This window comes from Salmo trutta, chromosome 1 (assembly GCF_901001165.1).
Source record: "Salmo trutta chromosome 1, fSalTru1.1, whole genome shotgun sequence".
NCBI lineage: Eukaryota > Metazoa > Chordata > Actinopteri > Salmoniformes > Salmonidae > Salmo > Salmo trutta.
The window spans coordinates 22,907,369-22,929,337 of NC_042957.1; the positions used below are offsets into that span (position 1 = coordinate 22,907,369).

Here is a 21,969-nt window from a genome sequence, read left to right on the forward strand (position 1 = left end):
AAAAAAGTGTGATTTATCAAACAATCCTATGCACGTCATGCGCACACCGGTAGGAGGTAAAAGTGAATAAATACCAAATGTTCTCAGCCTCAGTGCTCGTTAACGACCTTGGCTATTTGCATTTCAAAATGCCCCTAATTAACCATATATGGTCAAAACCATCCCTTTAAAGACGGTGGGAATATACAACACTATGCCATGAAATAGCCTACAACGGCGCAACCCAAAAAAGTGTAGAATTACTATTTTTTCGAGACTACATTAGAGGTGCTAGTGTAAGAGATTGAATACAACCACAAGGTTTTATTTGGCTAGCTCAGTTGAGGTTCCCCCCCCCAAAAAAACTAAAAACAGCTACAAAGAGAAGCCCATTAGGACAATTCAAGTTGCTTTAGCAATGGAACATTTACTTCAAATGAGTAGGCAACACTCAACAATAAGCCATCCATCCTCAATAAGCCATCCATCCTATAGGCCAACATCGCAGTTCTGCAGAATGAACGAACGTGCATTCCACCTGGCCACCACATTGAGCAGTGTTTATTGCGCATCACATAACCTATCACCAGCACATCAAAAGTGGAAGGCTTTTCTGTTCACATATTTGAACTCGTTTTGGTATGGTGCTTTTATGGCTATGTGTGTGCAGTCTATTGCTCCGTTCGCATTTCTGAACCAATTGGTAAATGGTAAAACAAACATCAAATTGATGTGCACTGGAATGGCATGTGTTTTCTCTTTCTAAATTAGGAATTCAATCCTTGCAAAGATCCTATACGATTGGTTTTGTGAAACAATATCTGATGAGCCAATCTGTACTTTATGGAAAAAAAAGTCCTACGCACTGTGCGAAAATGTCACGACTTCCACCGAAGTCGGCCCCTCTCCTTGTTCATGCGGCGTTCGACGTCACCGGCTTTCTAGCCATCGCCGCTCCATTTTTAATGTATCCATTTGTTTTGTCTTATTCCCTACACACCTGGTTCTCATTCCCCAATCAATCTACATGTATTTATTCCTCTGTTCCCCATCAGGTCTTTGTGTAAGATTGTTTGTGTGATACGTATTTTGTACGCACTAGGCTTGCGTGCGTTTTCTCTCGTGTTATTTCACAAAGCCTGTTTGTATACATTTGATGGTTGTGACTGTTTTTTTGCGCGCTTTACACTTTGCCTTGTTGGTTGGAGGTTTTTGGATGCAGTTGCGTCCGTCTGTATATTCTCTCCTGCCGAAATAAAGTGTGCGCCTGTTCACAATTCTCTGCTCTCCTGCACCTGACTTCAGCACAAGTACGCACACGCCTGACAGAAAAGCATCGTGTGCCAAATCTTCCAACACAGCAAGATCAGCCATCTCTCTTTCCATTTCCATTATCACAGTCTTTTATAGTATTTAAACAAAGTTTTCACTTTCACACATGCCTCTTAATTCAACAAATGACTGTACTTTATATTGATTATTATCGTAACAAATGCACTGACGTGGACAAATTATATCTAGCCTTTCAAGATGTTTCACGAATTCAAAATGGATATACGATTAAATAGAAAAATTATTTCATCATTACTCTCCCAATTACAACATATATTTCCCCCATGCTTGACAAGCAGCTTCTACCACTTGGCACTGTGCCCACGCATGCTCATGGCAGTGCATACATTTACGTTCATATTGATACATTTCACACTTTGCATGGAAATGATCCAACACATGGTTTACACACAGATGCGTGTATACACATGGTTAATACATGAGGCCCCAGGAGTGTCTAGTTTGACTTCAGTTGGATTGAGAATAGAATGTTCCAAATCCAACAGTATTTTTATCCTGCTGTTGTAATAAAAAAATACCTCTATGTGTGTCTGTCTGTGTGTGTGTGTGTATGTGTGTGTTCAGCACACCTGTTTCTAAAGGCCAGGACCAGGTGCAAAGTCAATTATTTGTTATGTGCGTCAGAGTGTGACCTTAAAGTAATTGTATGTGTGGAGTGTGTATGTGTCACTTGGAATCCTCAACTTTGCTGTATCGCTTTAGGTGATACACACACACACACACACACACACACACACACACACACACACACACACACACACACACACACACACACACACACACACACACACACACACACACACACACACACACTTCACACGGAACACACAAGTCCATCCACTTCCACACAGCCTATGATTAAAACTTTGAATTCAATTAAATTCCATTTCAGATCCACGCAAAAGTATGTGGACACACCTTCAAATAAGTGGATTTGCCTATTTTAGCCACACCTGTTGCTGACAGGAGTATAAACTTCGAGCACACAACCATGCAATCTCCATAAGGCAAACATTGGCAGTAGAATGGCCTAACTGATGATCTCAGTGACTTTCAACGTGGCACCGTCATAGGATGCCACCTTTCCAACAAGTCAGTTCGTAAAATTTGGCTCAGCCGTTAGGAGCAACAATGGCTCATCCGCAAAGTGGAAGGGTACACAAGCTCACAAAACGGGACTGCTGAGTGCTGAAGCGCGTAGCACGTAAAAATCGTATGTCCTCACTTGCAACACTCACTACTGAGTTTCAAACTGCCTCTGAAAGCAACTTCAGCACAAGAACTGTTCGTCGGGAGCTTCGAGAAATGGGTTTCCATGGTCGAGCAGCTGGACCAAGCCTAAGATCAACATGCGGAATGCCAAGCGTCGGCTGGAGTGGTGTAAAGCTCGCAGCCATTGGAATCTGGAGCAAAGTGTTCTCTGGAGTGATGAATCACTTTTCACCATCTGGCAGTCCGATGGACGAATCTGGGATTGGCAAATGCCAGGAGAACGCTAACTGCCCCAATGCATAGCGCCAACTGTAAAGTTTGGTGGAGGAGGCATAATGGTCTGGGGCTGTTTTCCATGGTTTAGGCTAGGCACCTTAGCTCCAGTGAAGGGATATTTTAACACTACAGCATAAAATAACATTCTAGGCAGTTCTGTGCTTACAACTTTGTGGCAACCGTTTGGGAAAGGCCCTTTCCTGTTTCAGCATGCGCTCGTGCACAAAGTGAGGTACATACAGAAACTGTTTGTCGAGTTCGGTCTGGCAGAACTTGAATGGCCTGCACAGAACCCTGACCTCAACCCCATCAAACACCTCTGGGATGAATTGGAATGCTGACTGCGAGCCAGGCCTAATCGCCCAACATAAGTGCCCAACCTCACTAATGATTTTGTGGCTGAATGGAAGCAAGTCCCTGCAGCAATTCTCCAACATCTAGTGGAAAGCCTTCCCAGAAGAGTGGAGGCTTTTATAGCAGCAAAGGTGGGACCAACTCCATATTAATGTCCATGAATTGGAATGAGATGTTCAATGAGTAGGTCCACATACTTTTGTTAATGTAGTGTACATACAGTTGAAGTCGGAGGTTTACATACACCTTAGCCAAATACATTTAAACTCAGTTTTTCACAATTCCTGACATTTAATCCTAGTATAAATTCCCTGTCTTAGGTCAGTTAGGATCACCACTTTATTTTAAGAATATGAAATGTCAAAGTAATAGTAGAGAGAATTATTTATTTCGGCTTTTATTTCTTTCATCACATTCCCAGTGGGTCAGAAGTTTACATACACTCAATTAGTAATTGGTAACATTGCCTTTAAATTGTTTAACTTGGGTCAAACGTTTAACGTAGCCTTCCACAAGCTACCCACAATAAGTTGGGTGAATTTTGGCCCATTCCTCCTGACAGAGCTAGTGTGACTGAGTCAGGTTTGGAGGCCTTCTTGCTCGCACACACTTTTTCAGTTCTTCCCACAAATTTTCTATAAGATTGAGGTCAGGGCTTTGTGATGGCCACTCCAATACCTTGACTTTGTTGTCCTTAAGCCATTTTACCACAACTTTGGAAGTATGCTTGGTGTCATTCTCCATTTGGAAGACCCATTTGCGACCAAGCTTTAACTTCCTGACTGATGTCTTGAGATGTTGCTTCAATATATCCACATAATTTTCCATCCTCATGATGCCATCTATTTTGTGAAGTGCACCAGCCCCTCCTGCAGCAAAGCACACCCACAACATGATGCTGCCACCCCCGTGCTTCACGGTTGGGATGGTGTTCTTCGGCTTGCAAGCCTCCCCCTTTTTCCTCCAAACATAACAACGGTCATTATGGCCAAGCAGTACCCTTTTTGTTTCATCTAACCAGAGGACATTTCTCCAAAAAGTACGATCTTTGTCCGCATGTGCAGTTGCAAACTGTAGTCTGGCTTTTTTGTGGTGGTTTTGGAGGAGTGGCTTCTTCCTTGCTGAGCGGCCTTTCAGGTTATGTCGATATAGGACTCGCTTTACTGTGGATATAGATACTTTTGTAGCAGTATCCTCCACCATCTTCACAAGGTCCTTTGCTGTTGTTCTGGGATTGATTTGCACTTTTTGCACCAAAGTACATTCATCTCTAGAAGACAGAACGCGTCTCCTTCCTGAGCAGTATGACGGCTGCGTGGTCCCATGGTGTTTATACTTGCGTACTATTGTTTGTACAGATGAACGTGGTACCTTCAGGCGTTTGGAAATTGCTCCCAAGGATGAACCAGACTTGTGGAGGTCTACAATTCTTTTCTGAGGTCTGTGCTGATATCTTTTGATTTTTCCCATGATGTCAAGCAGAGGCACCGAGTTTGAAGGTAGGCCTTGAAATACATCCACAGGTACACCTCCAATTGACTCAAATGATGTCAATTAGCCTATCAGAAGCTTCTAAAGCCATGACATCATTTTCTGGAATTTTCCAAGCTTTTTAAAGGCACAGTCAACTTAGTGTATGTAAACTTCTGACCCACTGGAATTGTGATACAGGGAATTAAAAGCGAAATAATTGTTGGAAAAATTACTTGTGTCATGCACAAAGTAGATGTCCTAACCGACTTGCCAAAACTATAGTTTGTTAACAAGAACTCTGTGGAGTGGTTGAAAAACGAGTTTTAATGACTCCAACCTAAGTGTATGTCAACTTCCGACTTGAACTGTACATACACACAGTCTCAGACACCCATCAATCACACACTCCTGGCGCTGTCAGGATGAGCTGTGGTGAAAGACGAGACACATCAGCAATGAAAGGAGAGAGAAAGAGAGCGAAAGAGAGAAAGATAGTTATTTTTTTACCATAGTCTGGCCTGTCATGTAGGTGTACTGTTTGGGTAGGTGGGGAAGAGAGGGGGTTAGATAGAGGTAGGGGGGTAAATGGAGGGGAAAGGGGGTTAGACAGAGGCCGAAGCGGGGGTGTAACTGTACCTTGTATTTATGACATATTTGATGCCTGGGAAATATCACAACATTGTGTGAGTACGCACTACATTGCCTCTCCCACATACACGCATGCACAACGCACGCATTCACACTTACGCACACACACAAGTACACACAGGTTCACACAGGCATACACAAACACATTGATCTGTGTTAACAACAGTGAACAAACAAACACACACATACTAAACACTGCAGACCAAGCCCAAGTCTGTCTTAAATGGGTTTGAAGCTTTAACAAGCATTGTTAACTCTGAACTGGGCTGTAATGAGGAAAACCTCCATATAGGCCAGAACAGTCAAACAGGATGAGGAGGGGGAGAGGGTGAGGGAGATGGAGGAGAGAGTGAGAGAGAAAAATTAGATAGTGTGAAAAGGAGCAAAGGAGGAGAGAGGAGAGAGAGAGAAAAGTTTCCGAGGTCAAAGAAAAGGAAAAGAGAGTGAGAAAAGGAGGGAGGAAGGAGAGAACAAGAAAGGAAGGGAATGACAATAAAAACACGAGCTCAGTCTCTAAACCAGCAGATATTTATCATCGAATGACGAGGAGGTGAGAGTTAGAGAGAGGGGGATGGAAGGGTGTAGTGGGACTGGGGACGGGTATCTCTTTCTCCTGCAGTGAATGGAGGACAGAGGGATGCTATGCTTCGTTAGAGAAAGACAAGAGCCCCTATGGAGAGACAGAGCAGAGGGCAGAGAAAAATACACAGGGCCTGCAGAGAGACACGTGGCAGAGATACACACACACACCCACACACACCACACACCTCTGTCTCTGTAAAACACACACAACACCTACAGAAAGTATTCACACCCCTTGACTTTGTCCACATTTTGTTGTGTTACAGCCTGAATTTTAAATGGATTAAATTGAGATTTTGTGTCACTAGCCTACACACAATACCCCATAATGTCAAAGTGGAAATACGTTTTTACACATTTATACAAATTAATAAAACATGAAAAGCTGAAATGTCTTGAGAATAAGTATTCAACCCCTTTGTTATGGCAAGCCTAAATAAGTTCAGGAGTAAAAATGTGCTAAACAAGTTGCATGGACTCTGTGTGCAATAATAGTGGTTAACATGATTTTTGAATGACTACCTCATCTCTGTACCCCACGCATACAATTATATGTCGATGGTGGATCAGAGAATCACCAGCAGCAAGAGCAACATCATTGATGTATACAGAGAAGAGAGTAGGCCCGAGATTTGAACCCTGTGGCACCCCCATAGAGACTGCCAGAGGTCCGGACAACAGGCCCTCCGATTTGACACACTGAACTCTATCAGAGAAGTAGTTGGTGAACCAGGCAAGGCAGTCATTTGAGAAACCAAGGCTGTCGAGTCTGCCGATAAGGATACGGTGATTGACAGAGTCGAAAGCCTTGGCCAGGTCAATGAATACGGCTGCACAGTAATGTCTCTTATCGATGGCGGTTATGATGTCGTTTAGGACCTTGAGCGTGGCTGAGGTTCACCCATGACCAGCTCTGAAACCAGACTGCATAGCGGAGAAGGTACAGTGGGATTTGAAATGGTCGGAAATCGTTTGTTAACTTGGCTTTCGACGACCTTAGAAAGACAGGGTAGGATAGATATAGGTCTGTAGCAGTTAGTGTCTAGAGTGTCACCCCCTTTGAAGAGGGGGATGACCGCGGCAGCTTTCCAATCTTTGGGAATCTCAGACGATATGAAAGAGAGGTTGAACAGGCTAGTAATAAGGGTTGCAACAATTTCGGCAGATAATTTTAGAAAGAGAGGGTCCAGATTGTCTAGCCCGGCTGATTTGTAGGGGTCCAGATTTTGCAGCTCTTTCAGAACATCAGCTATCTGGATTTGGGTGAAGGAGAAATGGTGGGGGCTTTGGTGGGTTGCTGTGGAGGGTGCCGGGCAGTTGACCAGTGTAGGGGTAGCCAGGTGGAAAGCATGGCCAGCCGTAGAGAAATGCTTATTGAAATTCTCAATTATAGTGGATTTATCGGTGGTAACAGTGTTTCCTAGCCTCAGAGCAGTGGGCAGCTGGGAAGAGGTGCTCTTATTCTCCATGGACTTTACAGTGTCCCAGAACTTTTTTGAGTTTGTACTACAGGATGCACATTTCTGTTTGAAAAAGCTAGCCTTAGCTTTCCTAACTGCCTGTGTATATTTGTTCCTAACTTCCCTGAAAAGTTGCATATCACGGGGGCTATTCGATGCTAATGCACAACGCCACAGGATGTTTTTGTGCTGGTCAAGGGCAGACAGGTCTGGAGTGAACCAAGGACTATATCTATTCCTAGTTCTACATTTTCTGAATGGGGCATGCTTATTTAAGATGGTGAGGAAGGCACTTTTAAAGAATAGCCAGGCATCATCTACTGACGGGATGAGGTCAATGTCATTCCAGGATACCCCGGCCAGGTCGATTAGAAAGGCCTGCTGGCAGAAGTGTTTTAGGGAGCGTTTGACAGTGATGAGGGGTGGTCGTTTGGTCACAGACCCATTACGGATGCAGGCAATGAGGCAGTGATCGCTGAGATCTTGATTGAAAACAGCAGAGGTGTATTTGGAGAGCGAGTTAGTTAGGATGATATCTATGAGGGTGCCCATATTTACGGATTTGGGGTTGTACCTGGTAGGTTCATTGATAATTTGTGTGAGATTGAGGGCATCAAGCTTAGATTGTAGGATGGCCGGGGTGTTAAGCATGTCCCAGTTTAGGTCACCTAGTAGCCCGAGCTCAGAAGATAGATGGGTGGCAATCAATTCACATATGTTATCGTGGGCACAGCTGGGGGCAGAGGGAGGTCTATAGCAAGCGGCAACAGTGAGAGACTTGTTTCTGGAAAGGTGCATTTTTAGAAGTAGAAGCTTGAATTGTTTGGGTACAGACTTGGATAGTAATACAGAACTCTGCAGGCTATCTTTGCAGTAGATTGCAACACCGTCCCCTTTGGCAGTTCTATCTTGGCGGAAAATGTTATAGTTAGCGATGGAGATTTCAGGGTTTTTGGTGGTTTTCCTAAGCCAGGATTCAGACACGGCTAAGACATCCGGGTTGGCAGAGTGTGCTAAAGCAGTGAGTAAAACAAACGTAGGGAGTAGGCTTCTAATGTTAACATGCATGAAACCAAGGCTTTTACGGTTACAGAAGTCAACAAATGAGAGCACCTGGGGAGTGGGAGTGGAGCTAGGCACTGCAGGACCTGGATTAACCTCTACATCACCAGAGGAACAGAGGAGAAGTAGGATAAGGGTACGGCTAAAGGCTATACGAACTGGCCGTCTAGCACGTTCGGAACAGAGAGTAAAAGGAGCAGGTTTCTGGGCACGATAGCATAGATTCAAGGCATAGTGTACGGACAAAGGTAAGGTAGGATGTGAGTACATTGGAGGTAAACCTAGGCATTGAGTAATGAAGAGAGAGATAGTCTCTAGAGACGTTTAAACCATGAGCAAAAAGTTCTAAAAATATTTTTTCACTTTGTCATTAAGGGGTATTATGTGTAGATGGGTGAGAGAAAAAAAGATTTAATCCATTTTAAATTCAGGCTGTAACACAACAAAATGTTGAATAAGTCAAGGGGTGTGAATACTTTCTGAATACTTCCTGATCTTCCCAAGATCTAACTATGCCATCTCACCTTCACTGACTTACACAGACAAGCACACACACAATAACTGTGTTCTTTTTCCAATCAGTGTTGCTGATTGTGGACTGTACTGTGTGTGTGCTTGTGTACGCATATCTTTCTGTTTATGTGGAATCAACATAATGTACTGTAAGCTGTGGGAGGGGTGTGCTAGCAATAGAGAGATGAATGTAGTTGCAGAGCTAGCGTGTGTTTTTCCCCTCACCTCTCGTAGTTCCAGTCTCTGGGCCACTGCCTCCAGACATTCCTGCCCCGTACTCTCCACAGACAGAGTACACTCGATCACGTTGTTGTCCAGCAGACGAATCCGCGTCACAAAGTAGTTCTTGCTTAGCACGTTGTAGCGCCGTGTCCGACGCAGCATCAGCCTGAACGGCATGGCTCAGAGGTCACAGTGGGGTGAGAGGTGAAAGGTCACGAGAGAATGAGGGGGTGGGGCTTTAGGACGTTGATGCTGCTCTTCCCACCCTCGCGTGGCAGCCACACCCCAGGGTGAAGCAGTGCTCTCTGGGAAGGCGCTGGCCCATTCCCTGAGACGTCCGGAAGAGGAGAAAGAGGGGAGGTGGACTGGAAGAAAATCACTGGGAGCTGCAGGGAGAGATGGGAAAGAAGAAAGATTAAATGTTTTTCTGATATTCACCAGCTAAAATAACAATACAGGACAGTGCAGTACATGTGAGTGATTGAGCAGTTATAGATTCCCCTAGATGTCTTTTGATGTAACTCAAAAGCCCTGAAGCAGGACCAAAAGAACCCAAAATCATTCAGGTGAGGGTAAGCTAGTAGGTGGGGCGCCCTGCCTAAATAATTTAACACAAGTGAATGAATTTAACGGACAGAACAGTAGATTAGTCAACTAAAATCACTGAAATGGCACAACCAACTAGTAGTGGTACTGGTGCTTCAAGGCCAGCAGCTGGCTTCTTTAAACCTCCATTTGAGAGCTGTTTGAGTCTGGGGGAAGATGTGAAGACATGGATGGATCAAGTTCAAACAGTAGAAAGAGGAATTCATGCGAGGCAGCAGCTGGCTTTGGAGGAACTAATGGAGCTTCTCTTCTCATATCTCCTGAGTGGGAGTTCTTTCCTTTTTATCTGGCTCAGCCAAAGAGGACAGCACACCAGACATTATACAGTGTAACGTTACATTATAGATACACGCGATCTCTACACGATATAACTCTCATACACTAACACACAATTCCTACAGCTTAGAAGTACATGTGAATATTTTAGACAGAGTAGACACACACGTGCACACACGTGCACACACACTTACACACTCGGTGTGTGGTTAGTAGGGTTCAGAGAGTACTAGAATGGGAACCCTTTGAACACTATCCCTGGATTAATTATCAGGTCTGGGCTTTCATGTTCTGTAGAAGAGCCTACCATCAGGGGCTTTGAAGTTGTTCAACACACACACACACAGACACACACATACAGACACACACACACACACACACACACACACACACACACACACACACACACACACAGACACCCCAAGGTTTCCGTTATGAAAATGTGGTGCCGGACATTTGACCAGCAGAATTTTCATTTGAGAAATTTACCGGACCCATAGGCCTTTGCATAGGGTGCGTAACCTGATTAGGACGTTCCCTCACGGTGCTCAGAATGACAGAAAATCACTTCAGATGATGGTAATTATTCTTGACAGAACATGCAAGACGAGTACGCAATGATTTGTGTCCTTCTTACCGCGGACGTTGAAGATGTTAGAACAACTTTCCACATTTACTTTACCTCAGCCAACAAGACGAGTAACAAACAGCAAAATGACTAGCCCATGCATAAGCGGCACATGAGTTTTAAGTTTTTGGAAGCTAATATTCACCCTAAAAATGCACCTTTATAATAAAGCATCATCGCATTTGCAGACTTATGTAAAATAGCCTACTAAGCTTACTAGGGCTGGGCGATATGGCCAAAATCTCATCCTGATATAGGTCATTTTCTGAAAATTCTATGAATAGTTTATATAAAATGACCACATGTAAGAGCCTATTTCTTATTACATTTTGAATTATACTCAACAAATAAAAAGGCACTTACTCATATTTCATTATTTCTCCTTTTATTTAGAACCTTTGTGCCAATTTTCAATTAAGCATGTAACAAAATATAAAATATTAATGTATAAAATCTAAAAAGGTAAATAGAAAACACTTCAACTATAGGTGAAAAACAAAATCAATATAGGCCGAAAATATATATATTTTTTTGGGGGGGGCTTGCCTGTTTTGCATGTTATTTTGGCATTAATACGTGTCACATCAATTTGCATTTAGTACCTTGGGTCGAGTGTTAGCACCAACTCACGAAACCCCCGTATCTCGACCATAGAAATTGGGGCCATGTCTTTGCAGATGTAAGTTGTAACGGCAGCTGTTATCTCCTTCCATCTTCGTGATTCTTTGCCATATGGTGTGTCGCTGGCAAAAGCCTCTTGCAACGTCTGAGTCGGAGGTTTGTTTTGAGCACTCAACTGTACTTTTTTGGGTCTCATCCGTAGACTCTCTCCGTACTGTTTCACATGATTTTTGCGTAGGTGGTAAAAGAGGTTAGTGGCGTTTGAGCCTGTTGTCGGGACCGGCCTGTGGCATATTTTGCAGAGGACGGTTTTCTGGTCCGTGTCAGACTTTTCATACCCAAACCACGTCTATGCGACTGAAGTAGACCCTCTTTTAGGTACGAGCTCAGTGTCTCCGTGCACTGTGCCACGTTCACTCTCCTCCATGTTTGTTTGTGTTGCAAATTTCCTTCCACACGGCAAAGCGTCGTCCAATTGGCGAAAAATATTGCCATAAAGAGTCTGATTTGCAACACAACGAAATAAACGATAGAGCATAATATGAAACGATAGATGTTTGTCTATCGGCACAAGATATAAACTCAAAAAAGAAACGTCCTCTCACTGTCAACTGCGTTTATTTTCAGAAAACTTAACATGTGTAAATATTTGTATGAACATAACAAGATTCAACAACTGAGACATAAACTGAACAAGTTCCACAGACATGTGACTAACAGAAATTGAATAATGTGTTCCTGAACAAAGGGGGTCAAAATCAAAAGTAACAGTCAGTATCTAGTGTGGCCACCAGCTGCAGTAAGTACTGCAGTGCATCTCCTCCTCATGGACTGCACCAGATTTGCCAGTTCTTGCTATGAGATATTACCCCACTCTTCCACCAAGGCACCGGCAAGTTCCTGGACATTTCTGAGGGGAATGGCCCTAGCCCTCACCTTCCGATCCAACAGGTCCCAGAAGTGCTCAATGGGATTGAGATCCGGCCTCTTCGCTGGCCATGGCAGAACACTGACATTTCTGTCCTGCAGGAAATCACGCACAGAACGAGCAGTATGGCTGGTGGCATTGTCATGCTGGAGTCAGGATGAGCCTGCAGGAAGGTTACCACATGAGGGAGGAGGATGTCTACCCTGTAACGCACAGCGTTGAGATTTCCTGCAATGACAACAAGCTCAGTCCGATGATGCTGTGACACACCGCCCCAAACCATGACAGACCCTCCACCTCCAAATCGATCCCGCTCGAGAGTACAGGCCTCGGTGTAACGCTCATTCCTTCGGCGATAAACACGAATCCGACCATCACCCCTGGTGAGACAAAACCGCGTCTCGTCAGAGAAGATCACTTTTTGCCAGTCCAGTCTGGTCCAGCGATGGTGGGTTTGTGCCCATAGGCGACGATGTTGTCGGTGATGTCTGGTGAGGACCTGCCTTACAACAGGCCTACAAGTCCTCAGTCCAGCCTCTCTCAGCCTATTGCGGACAGTCACACCCGCAGGTGTGATGTCCGGATGTACCGATCCTGTGCAGGTGTTGTTATACGTGGTCTGCCACTGCGAGGACGATCAGCTGTCCGTCCTGTCTCCCTGTAGCGCTGTCTTAGGCATCTCACGGACATCCTTGCAGCATGCCTAAGGCATGTTCACGCAGATGAGCTGGGACCCTGGGCATCTTTCTTTTGGTGTTTTTCAGAGTCAGTAGAAAGGCCTCTTTAGTGTCCTAAGTTTTCATAACTGTGACCTTAATTGCCTACCGTCTGTAAGCTGTTAGTGTCTTAACGACCATTCCACAAGTTAATGTTCATTAATTGTTTATGGTTCATTGAACAAGCATGGGAAACAGTGTTAAAACCCTTTACAATGAAGATCTGTGAAGTTATTTGGATTTTTACGAATTATCTTTAAAAGACAGGGTCCTGAAAAAGGGACGTTTCTTTTTTTGCTGAGTTTATATCCTCATATCGCCCAGCCCTAAATCTTATGTGATGAGTTGATTGGATAGTCATAATGTAGCCTAATAATATAACTCAATCACTGTTAGCAAAAAAGACTGTTCTATATATGGCTGATAGCGTAGAGGCCTAGGCTACAGGCTATATCAGATTGTTTTTATTTTTATTATTATTTATTTAACTAGGCAAGTCAGTTAAGAACAAATTCTTATTTACAATGACGGCCAACACCGGCCAAACCCGGACGACATAGTAGAAAAGTTGACATATTCTATTGGTCAGCTTGTCGAGAAAGAAATAGCACAAACAGACTCTAGGACATTTGTGGGACGATAGATCCCAAATTCATACAACCAGTAGGCCTAGGCTACATAAAAAAAGTATGTTGCAACAGATCAGAACATTTAGCTTAAAATGTTGATAAACTATTAATTCTAAACCTTATTAACGCACCAATGTGCACAAGGCAGTAGGGTATGCGAAAATGTGCATTTGGCTACCAGACAATGAAAGAAAGTTGAAAACTGATAGAGAAATAGGCTAATGGTTTCAATGGCATATGGAAGTCTTTATAAAATAATTGCCTCCATGGATATGGTCAGATTTTGTCTGGGCTACTTTGAAGCAAGGTAAAACATGCCTCATAAAATGTAGTAAAGCGTTCAGGTTTCAAACAATTAAGTAGCTATATGTTTTTAAAATGCATACTGCCTCCAGCACATTGCACAGGGGTGTGTGATGTGCTGATAAAGCATGCCTTCCATTGCCTTCCATTGCCTATGCATTTGAATGGCGAATGGGAAGCACGCTTCAATTACCAGTTGAGCAATAAAAATAGTATGTATTTTTAATCGTGGTCCAAAAACAATTTTTAACATCCGATTGCATTTAGAATTGTTGTACAATGATTGGGCTTATAAAGCCCAACCACTATGCTACCTGGGGTGGCAGGTAGCCTAGTGGTTAGAGCGTTGAGCCAGTAAACGAAAGGTTGGTGGATTGAATCCCCGAGCTGACAAGGTACAAATCTGTCGTTCTGCCCCTGAACAAGGCAGTTAACCCACTGTTCCTAGACCATCATTGTAAATAAGAATTTGTTCTTAACTGACTTGCCTGGTTAAATAAAATAAAAGTGCTGTCTGACAGATTCTCTGCTGAAAGGCTCTGTATCTGTGTGCGTGATAAATAAGATACATAACGAATATACACATGCGCCAATTTAATTCCACTAAATTACGCAAATTAAACAATACACGAAGCATGACTGGTCAAATGTATTTACATCAACTGGTATTACCAATCATGAATAGCCTAAAAATTATTATTTGTAATTTTTTCCCTTCTCGCAATTTTTTTTTTTTTATATCAGCCAAAAGCCGGCTATTACCGGCTAACGGAAACCCTGAAACACACACAAACCCCAGCTAGTACATTTGGTTTCTTGGAAGTTGTGGGAACATATGTTTTTAGTTTCACATTGGTTGTGGGAACGAAGCCATACATTTCCTGACATTTTGTTGGTCTGGAAACAGAAATGATCGCTTATTTGGAGGTTTTTGAACAACTTCCTTAAAAGTTTCAGTGAATGTTTCAATAAGACTTTTAATAACACTGCTAGCTTATTTTGGGTAAACTTTTTTGAACGACAAACACTGATAGGACACTTGGAAATTAATGTCCTTAAGCATTAATCATACAAACACATGTATTATTTATTGTGAAACGACATCAGTGAGATTCTAAACTATTTTCTGTTCTCTATCCATGGAATTAGTCCACTGTGCCACCAAGATGGAGCTAGCATGCCATGTTTTTTATGCATACAAAGCTGTTCATTTGAGTCTTTTCAAACAGACCCCGTTTAAGAGGAAACAAGTACTCATTAAGATCAGGTGTGTCCAATTAATGGGAACGGCCAACACACTTGAACATGCTTAACTAATTCTACTGTGTTACTTTTTATTTTGACTTCATTTTATTTCTCAAATATTTTCTTAAACTCTATTTCTTGAACTGCACTGTTGGTTAAGGGCTTGTAAGTAAGCATTTCACGGTAAGGTCTACCTACACCTGTTGTATTCGGCGCACGTGACAAATTCAATTGGAGGCGGTTCTGGTGCGGGACGAAGAAGCCTCTAATCCTGTGGATCCGCCAGCATAGGAGGCGGCTCTGGTGCAGGACGAAGAACCCTCTCATCCTGCGAACCCGCCAGCATCGGTGGAGGCTCCGGGCCGCCGACCATTGTCGGAGGCTACGGACCGGCGACCGTCGCCGGAGGAGGCTCCGGGCTGCGGAATGTCACCGGAGGCTCCAGGCCGCGGAATGTCGCCGGAAGCTCTGGACTGGGAACTGTCGCTGAAAGCTCTGGAACTGGAAGGCGCACTGGAGGCCTGATGCGTGGGGCTGGCACAGGTGGCGCCAGACTGGTAACACGCACCTCAGGGCGAGTGCGGAGAGCAGGCACAGGACGCACCGGACTGGGCAGGTGCACTGGAGGCCTAGTGCGTGGAGCAGGCACAGGACGTACCTGACTGAGGACACGCATTTCAGGGAGAGTGTGAGGAGGAGGAGGCACAGGATATACTGGACCGTGGAGGCACACTGGCGGTCTGGAGCGTAGAGCTGGCTAAACCCGTCCTGGCTGAATGCTCACTTTAGCCCGGCAAGTGTGGGGCGCTGGCACAGGACGCACTGGGCTGTGGAGACGCACTGGAGATACGGCGCGCATCATTGCATAACACGGTGCCTGTCTGGTCACGCGCTCCTTAAAGCGAGTGCGTGGAGGAGACACAGGACGTACCGGACTGGGGAGGCGCACTGAAGGCCAGATGCGTGAAACTGGTGCATATGACACCGGACTGGTGTCACGCTCCTCAGCACACCCGCTCTGCAGCGCTCTCAATGCCAACACCTCTCTCCGGAATCTTGCGTCGAGTTCCTCACTTGTCTCCCTGACTGGCTCTGGTTCACCCCTCGGCTCTCCACGGTAAGCACGAGGAGTTGGCTCAGGTCCCAAACCTGACTCCACCAAACTCCCAGTGTGGCCCCCCAAAAAAGTTTTGGAGCTGCCTCTTGGGCTTCCGTTGTTGGTATAGTTCCTTGTATCGTCGCTGTTCTGCTCTCACTGCCTCTATCTCCTCCTTCGGACGGCGATACTCCCCTTCCTGCCTCCAGGGTCCTTTCCCGTCCAATATTTCCTCCCAGGTCCATTCCTCTTGACCACGCTGCTTGGTCCTCTGGTGGTGGGAGATTCTGTCACGATTGTGTGTAGGAATGGACCAAAGCGCAGCGTGGGTATCGTTCCACATATTTACATTTTAATGTGAAACTATGCAAGACAGACAATAAACTATAAACAAAAACAACAAACCATGATGAAGAGGTGCTACATGCATAAACTCAAAATAATCTCCCACAAACACAGGTGGGAAAACAACTCCTTAATTAAATATGATCCCCAATTGGCGCGATGGGTAACGATGCTTCGTGGGGTGTCAGTTGTTGATGTGTGCAAGGGTCCCGGGTTGGGGCGAAGAGAGGGACGGAACCTACATTGGTGCCGTGACCCGGATCATTGGTTGCTGCGGAAAAGGAGGAGGTCAAAAGGGGTGTGAGTGTAACCGATGTAGCTGGTTAGCGGGGTGCGCGCTAATAGCGTTTCAATCAGTGACGTCACTCGCTCTGAGACTTGAAGTACGGTGGCGCGATGGGTAACGATGCTTCGTGGGGTGTCAGTTGTTGATGTGTGCAAGGGTCCCTGGTTCGAGCCCGGGTTGGGGCGAAGAGAGGGACGGAACCTACACTGTTCCATAAGCACAGATAAAAAACTAAAAACATACTATTCTGTTCTTTTGAAATAAATTCTTAGTATCATGTTTTTAATTACCTTCTTAAACTAAATATTAATGGATTTCTTAATGATGGTGTATATTAACTGGATTTATTAGACTGGCAGCTATTGGTACTCATCGAGGCCCGGCTAATCTATTATTAAATATGCATATTTATCTCAAAGTTCTGCTAGAGTGTAAAATACACATATTTTGGAAAAGTCCATTACAAACCGTCCCGGCGGTTCTAGTGTTGATGCTCCATTACGTAGAAGGGAACTGAGATAACAATAACATAAGCATCCCTAACAGTAGTGGGGAGCTAGCATTAACATTAGCATCACTAACAGTACTATCTGTTTAAGGCAGAGGCTGCGGTTCCAAAGGTAACCACCCTGTCCGCCCCCGTCCCGACCCCCTGGAAGTCTCTACCCCAGAGCTAAAAATCTCTATCCCGTTGTGCACATGTGCTTCTTTACCTGTACTTTACACATACACATTTTTGTGTTCACTGTTTTACTGGTGAAACGTCCATGCAGCATCTGCATACCAACCATTTGATCTCAATCAGTTTCATGGGGATATGCATTTAGATCTTCTTGTGTTATACAGTGTTGATTAGAAGTACTGTATTGTTTAGAATGATGTACAGTGAGTGAATATTAGAGCAGATGGTATTAACAAACTGTAGCATACCTGTGTTTTGTTTCAATCAAAGCACATATTCTGCCTAGTGGCGGACTGTGGAGTTTTGGCACGAGAGGAAATGAGAGAAAAATGTGACCATTCGCACAATCATCCTAAAATTAGGTGTTTTTTGTCTTGCAGTATGTAACGTTATACTATGCTATTATCGGTTCTGTTATGTAGAATACCATCATTATGTGATCTTGCAGACATGTTTTTTATTTTATTAAACTAGCACCATTCTCTATTCATCACTGAAACGTGCCAGTAGCCTGTTCTATGGGCAGATGAAGGAGTAGAGAAGAGACTGTGCGTAAAATATAGAATCCTGCAATTTTTTCCAATTGGGAAGAGGCTTCCAGATAATTGGGAACTGCAACCAGTCAGTGGAATGGCCTCAGGCAGGATTGATAGGCTAAAGGGACCACAACACCAATCAAAATCCCCCAAACCTCCTGTAGAGAACTACAACCTCTCCTCCAGCCCAAAACAAAACATGCTGAGAAGTAGTGTCAACCAAGATCTCAGAGAGGGAGAGGGAGAGATGGAGAGGAAGAGATGGAGGGAGAGAGACAGAGAGACAAAAAGGGAAGAGAGAGACGAAAAGACAGAGGGAGAGAGAGAGACAGAGAGACGGAGAGACAGAGGGGGAGAGAGAGAGAGATGGAGAGACAGAGCGGGAAGAGAGGGAGAGAGAGGCGGAGAGACAGAGAGGGAGAGAGAGAGACAGAGAGACGGAGAGACAGAGAGGGAAGAGGGGGAGAGAGAGAGAGATGGAGAGACAGAGCGGGAAGAGAGGGAGAGAGAGGCGGAGAGACAGAGAGGGAGAGAGAGAGACAGAGAGACGGAGAGACAGAGAGGGAAGAGGGGGAGAGAGAGAGAGATGGAGAGAGAGCGGGAAGAGAGGGAGAGAGAGGCGGAGAGAGAGAGGGAGAGAGAGAGACAGAGAGGGAAGAGAGGGAGAAGATGTGGGCTAGGACTTAAAAGGAGTGTAAAAAAGGCTCAAGTGAGCAAGGAAGAGAGAGAAGAAGGAGAGGAGGAAAAGGGGAGGAGGAGGAGAGGAGAGACAGTGGGAATGTGTTGCTTCTTGTCTGGGCTCTGGCAGTGTGGTGCTGATACTCAGTTTGGATCCAAGCCCAGATTCCTCTCTACCTCGACTAGAAAAACAGAGCACACCTGACAGAAGTATGTGGAGGGATGGTGTGTGTGTGTGTGTGTGTGTGTGCGTGTAAGAGATAAAGAGAGAGATTGGAGGAGGTGGCTGTATGGCCAATAGGTGCAGTATGAACTTCTGAACAATACATTTTTGTTTTTTTATGCTCTTTTGCACACCAGTATTTCTACTTGCACATCCTCATCTGCATATATATCACTCCAGTGTCAATTGCTAAATTGTAATTACTTCGCCACTATGGCCTATTTATTGCCTTACCTCCTTACTGCTTTTGCACACACTGTATATAGATTGTTTTCTATTGTGATATTGACTGTATGTTTGTTTATCCCATGTGTAACTCTGTGTTGTTTGTGTCGCACTGCTTTGCTTTATCTTGGCCAGGTCGCAGTTGTAAATGGGAACTTGTTCTCAACTGGCCTACCTGGTTAAATAAAGGTGAAATATTTATTTTTATTTTTTTAATCCAAATATAGGTTGGTATCACAACAACACCAACCTGACTGGGCTTCATGGATGGGGCGTTACACATTCCTTATCCTGGAATCCTGAATCTCACTGAGCAAACAAACACTTGCTATTGTAGCTTCTTGTTCATGTGTTTTTCACTATAATTAGTTAACAATGGGTGACTAAATCGGCCTTGTTTTCTGATTGGTGGACTTTGGTCTGTTAAGCACTGTGGTCACCTGACCTGAGCCACAGTCCTTCTGACCCTGACTGTGGCATGAGATTGGGGGAAGTGACATCAACAGCTGACAGTAAACTCCACTTAACCCAAACCACCGTAGAAATGTTCTCACGCACACAGACCAGCTAAATCACTTGGGGATGGCAACTGATTAAGCAAACAAGCAAACACACATGTGCGCAGGCACGTACGACACACACACACAGTAAACACACCCTTCAGAGGTTAGCCAAGGGACCAGACAGCAGTTATTGCAACATAAAACTAGCAATCAACTGTATCATTTTGTCTGTGGTTGAAGATACACAGACAGACAATAGATTGAGACCAAACCTTCCCACTTCAGGCACAACGTTACATAAACGCAGCCACAACATTCCCCCTGCCAGCGGGTTTATTTTCGGCTCACATAAACAGCCTATACATTTCTGAATTTGCACGTTGTAATTTTGCGGTGCCCAAAATGCAAGGGGTAGCAGAGAAAGACACAGAGAGAGCGAGAGTGAGTTGTTTTTTTGTTTCCAATATAGCAGTGTTTACTATGAAACCCTTCCAGAGTTTTTCCCTCTCTTTCTCTTTTCCCTGCTCCCCCTCTCTGTGCTGGCTGGGAGACAGCTGTTCCTCTGTCAGTTTGATGAGAACCGTGAGGTGCCACTGTGGGGTGTCGCTCCAATGTAATAAGAGAGAGAACTCCCACCCATCCTGTTTTTATTATGATTTATCTCTTTCTCAGCTTGTTGTCTATCTGACCTCACGGGGGCTTTGTTTAGAAAGATACACGGTGGACTCATGGATTAAAGAAGTCATGTTCATATCGTCTTATCATTGATTCCTCTGCTGTTACTTTTCTGGAATTGAATGAGTGACAAGCTAACCTAACTACAGTGAAAAGGGACAAAATATAAATCCACATCCCAAAAAGAAGGCCCCAAAAAGATGCTAACAACTCTTTCCACTGGTTTAAATGTCCAGTGCGGTCAAAATGTTGTATCATATTGTGCAACAGCTGATGAAACTAACACTGTAAAAGTGTGAAAGAAATTGATCAGTGTTTTTTCCTAAAACGTTGCTGGTTGAATTTGCATGAGATTTGGCTTTCCATGGTGGCATCACCATGAGGTAAATTAGTTAATAAACCAACAGCAAAGAGAGTTCCAAACCTCTCTACTAATAACAGCTAAATTTCAGTTAGGGCCTATGGAGATTACCTTAACCAAAACATGCTCTTACAGTCACGCTAGCCTGCACACCAGAGCAGACTAATATTACACAACCAAAACACCGTATTACTGTCTCACTACACACTCAAACCTGCTTACATAGCACAACCAAAACACAGTATTACTGTCTCACTACACACCCAAACCTGCTTACATAGCACAACCAAAACACAGTATTACTGTCTCACTACCCACTCAAACCTGCTTACATAGCACAACCAAAACACAGTATTACTGTCTCACTACACACTCAAACCTGCTTACATAGCACAACCAAAACACAGTATTACTGTCTCACTACACACCCAAACCTGCTTACATAGCACAACCAAAACACAGTATTACTCTCACTACACACCCAAACCTGCTTACATAGCACAACCAAAACACAGTATTACTGTCTCACTACACACTCAAACCTGCTTACATAGCACAACCAAAACACAGTATTACTGTCTCACTACACACCCAAACCTGCTTACATAGCACAACCAAAACACAGTATTACTGTCTCACTACACACTCAAACCTGCTTACATAGCACAACCAAAACACAGTATTACTGTCTCACTACACACCCAAACCTGCTTACATAGCACAACCAAAACACAGTATTACTGTCTCACTACACACCCAAACCTGCTTACATAGCACAACCAAAACACAGTATTACTGTCTCACTACACACCCAAACCTGCTTACATAGCACAACCAAAACACACATCTCCATCTCACTACACACCTAAATATGCTAGTCATACTGACACACTATCTACAGAATACTGCAAATAACAATCATTTAATATAGGAAAACCAAAGTAGTGTCTTAAATAGTTATGATACAAACCAAACCCTGTACACTGGTTCTCTACAAGGAGTGCGGACAATTCATATTATCGTGTTTCACTGAACTTCGAACAACAGGCAGACTCTGGGCAGCCCCCACGCATACTGATCTGTGGTGTGTGTTGGAAAATCAAGTCTAGAACAGAGACCATCTTGTCTAGGGCATATTTCTTTCTCCCCACTACTAGAGGCACACAGAGAAAGGCAGCAACAGCTTTTTGATGTTTGGCTTCCAGCGTAGCGTAACAGTGTAAAACACTGTGTAAAACACTCCCCCAACACACACACGCACACACACATATCA

General features: G+C 44.1%; 1 protein-coding gene across 4 annotated transcripts in view; it reads right to left on the reverse strand.

Moving 5' to 3' along the window:
• LOC115188443 (tyrosine-protein phosphatase non-receptor type 14) overlaps nucleotides 1–21,969 on the reverse strand; it is a 94,616-nt gene that overhangs the window by 61,852 nt on the left and 10,795 nt on the right. For all 4 annotated transcript variants that reach the window (XM_029747368.1, XM_029747343.1, XM_029747387.1 and 1 more), the window contains exon 2: nucleotides 9,138–9,520. In XM_029747368.1, coding sequence (XP_029603228.1) covers nucleotides 9,138–9,311 — 174 coding nt within the window. In that variant the 5' untranslated portion in view covers nucleotides 9,312–9,520. The remainder of the gene's footprint in view (nucleotides 1–9,137; nucleotides 9,521–21,969) is intronic.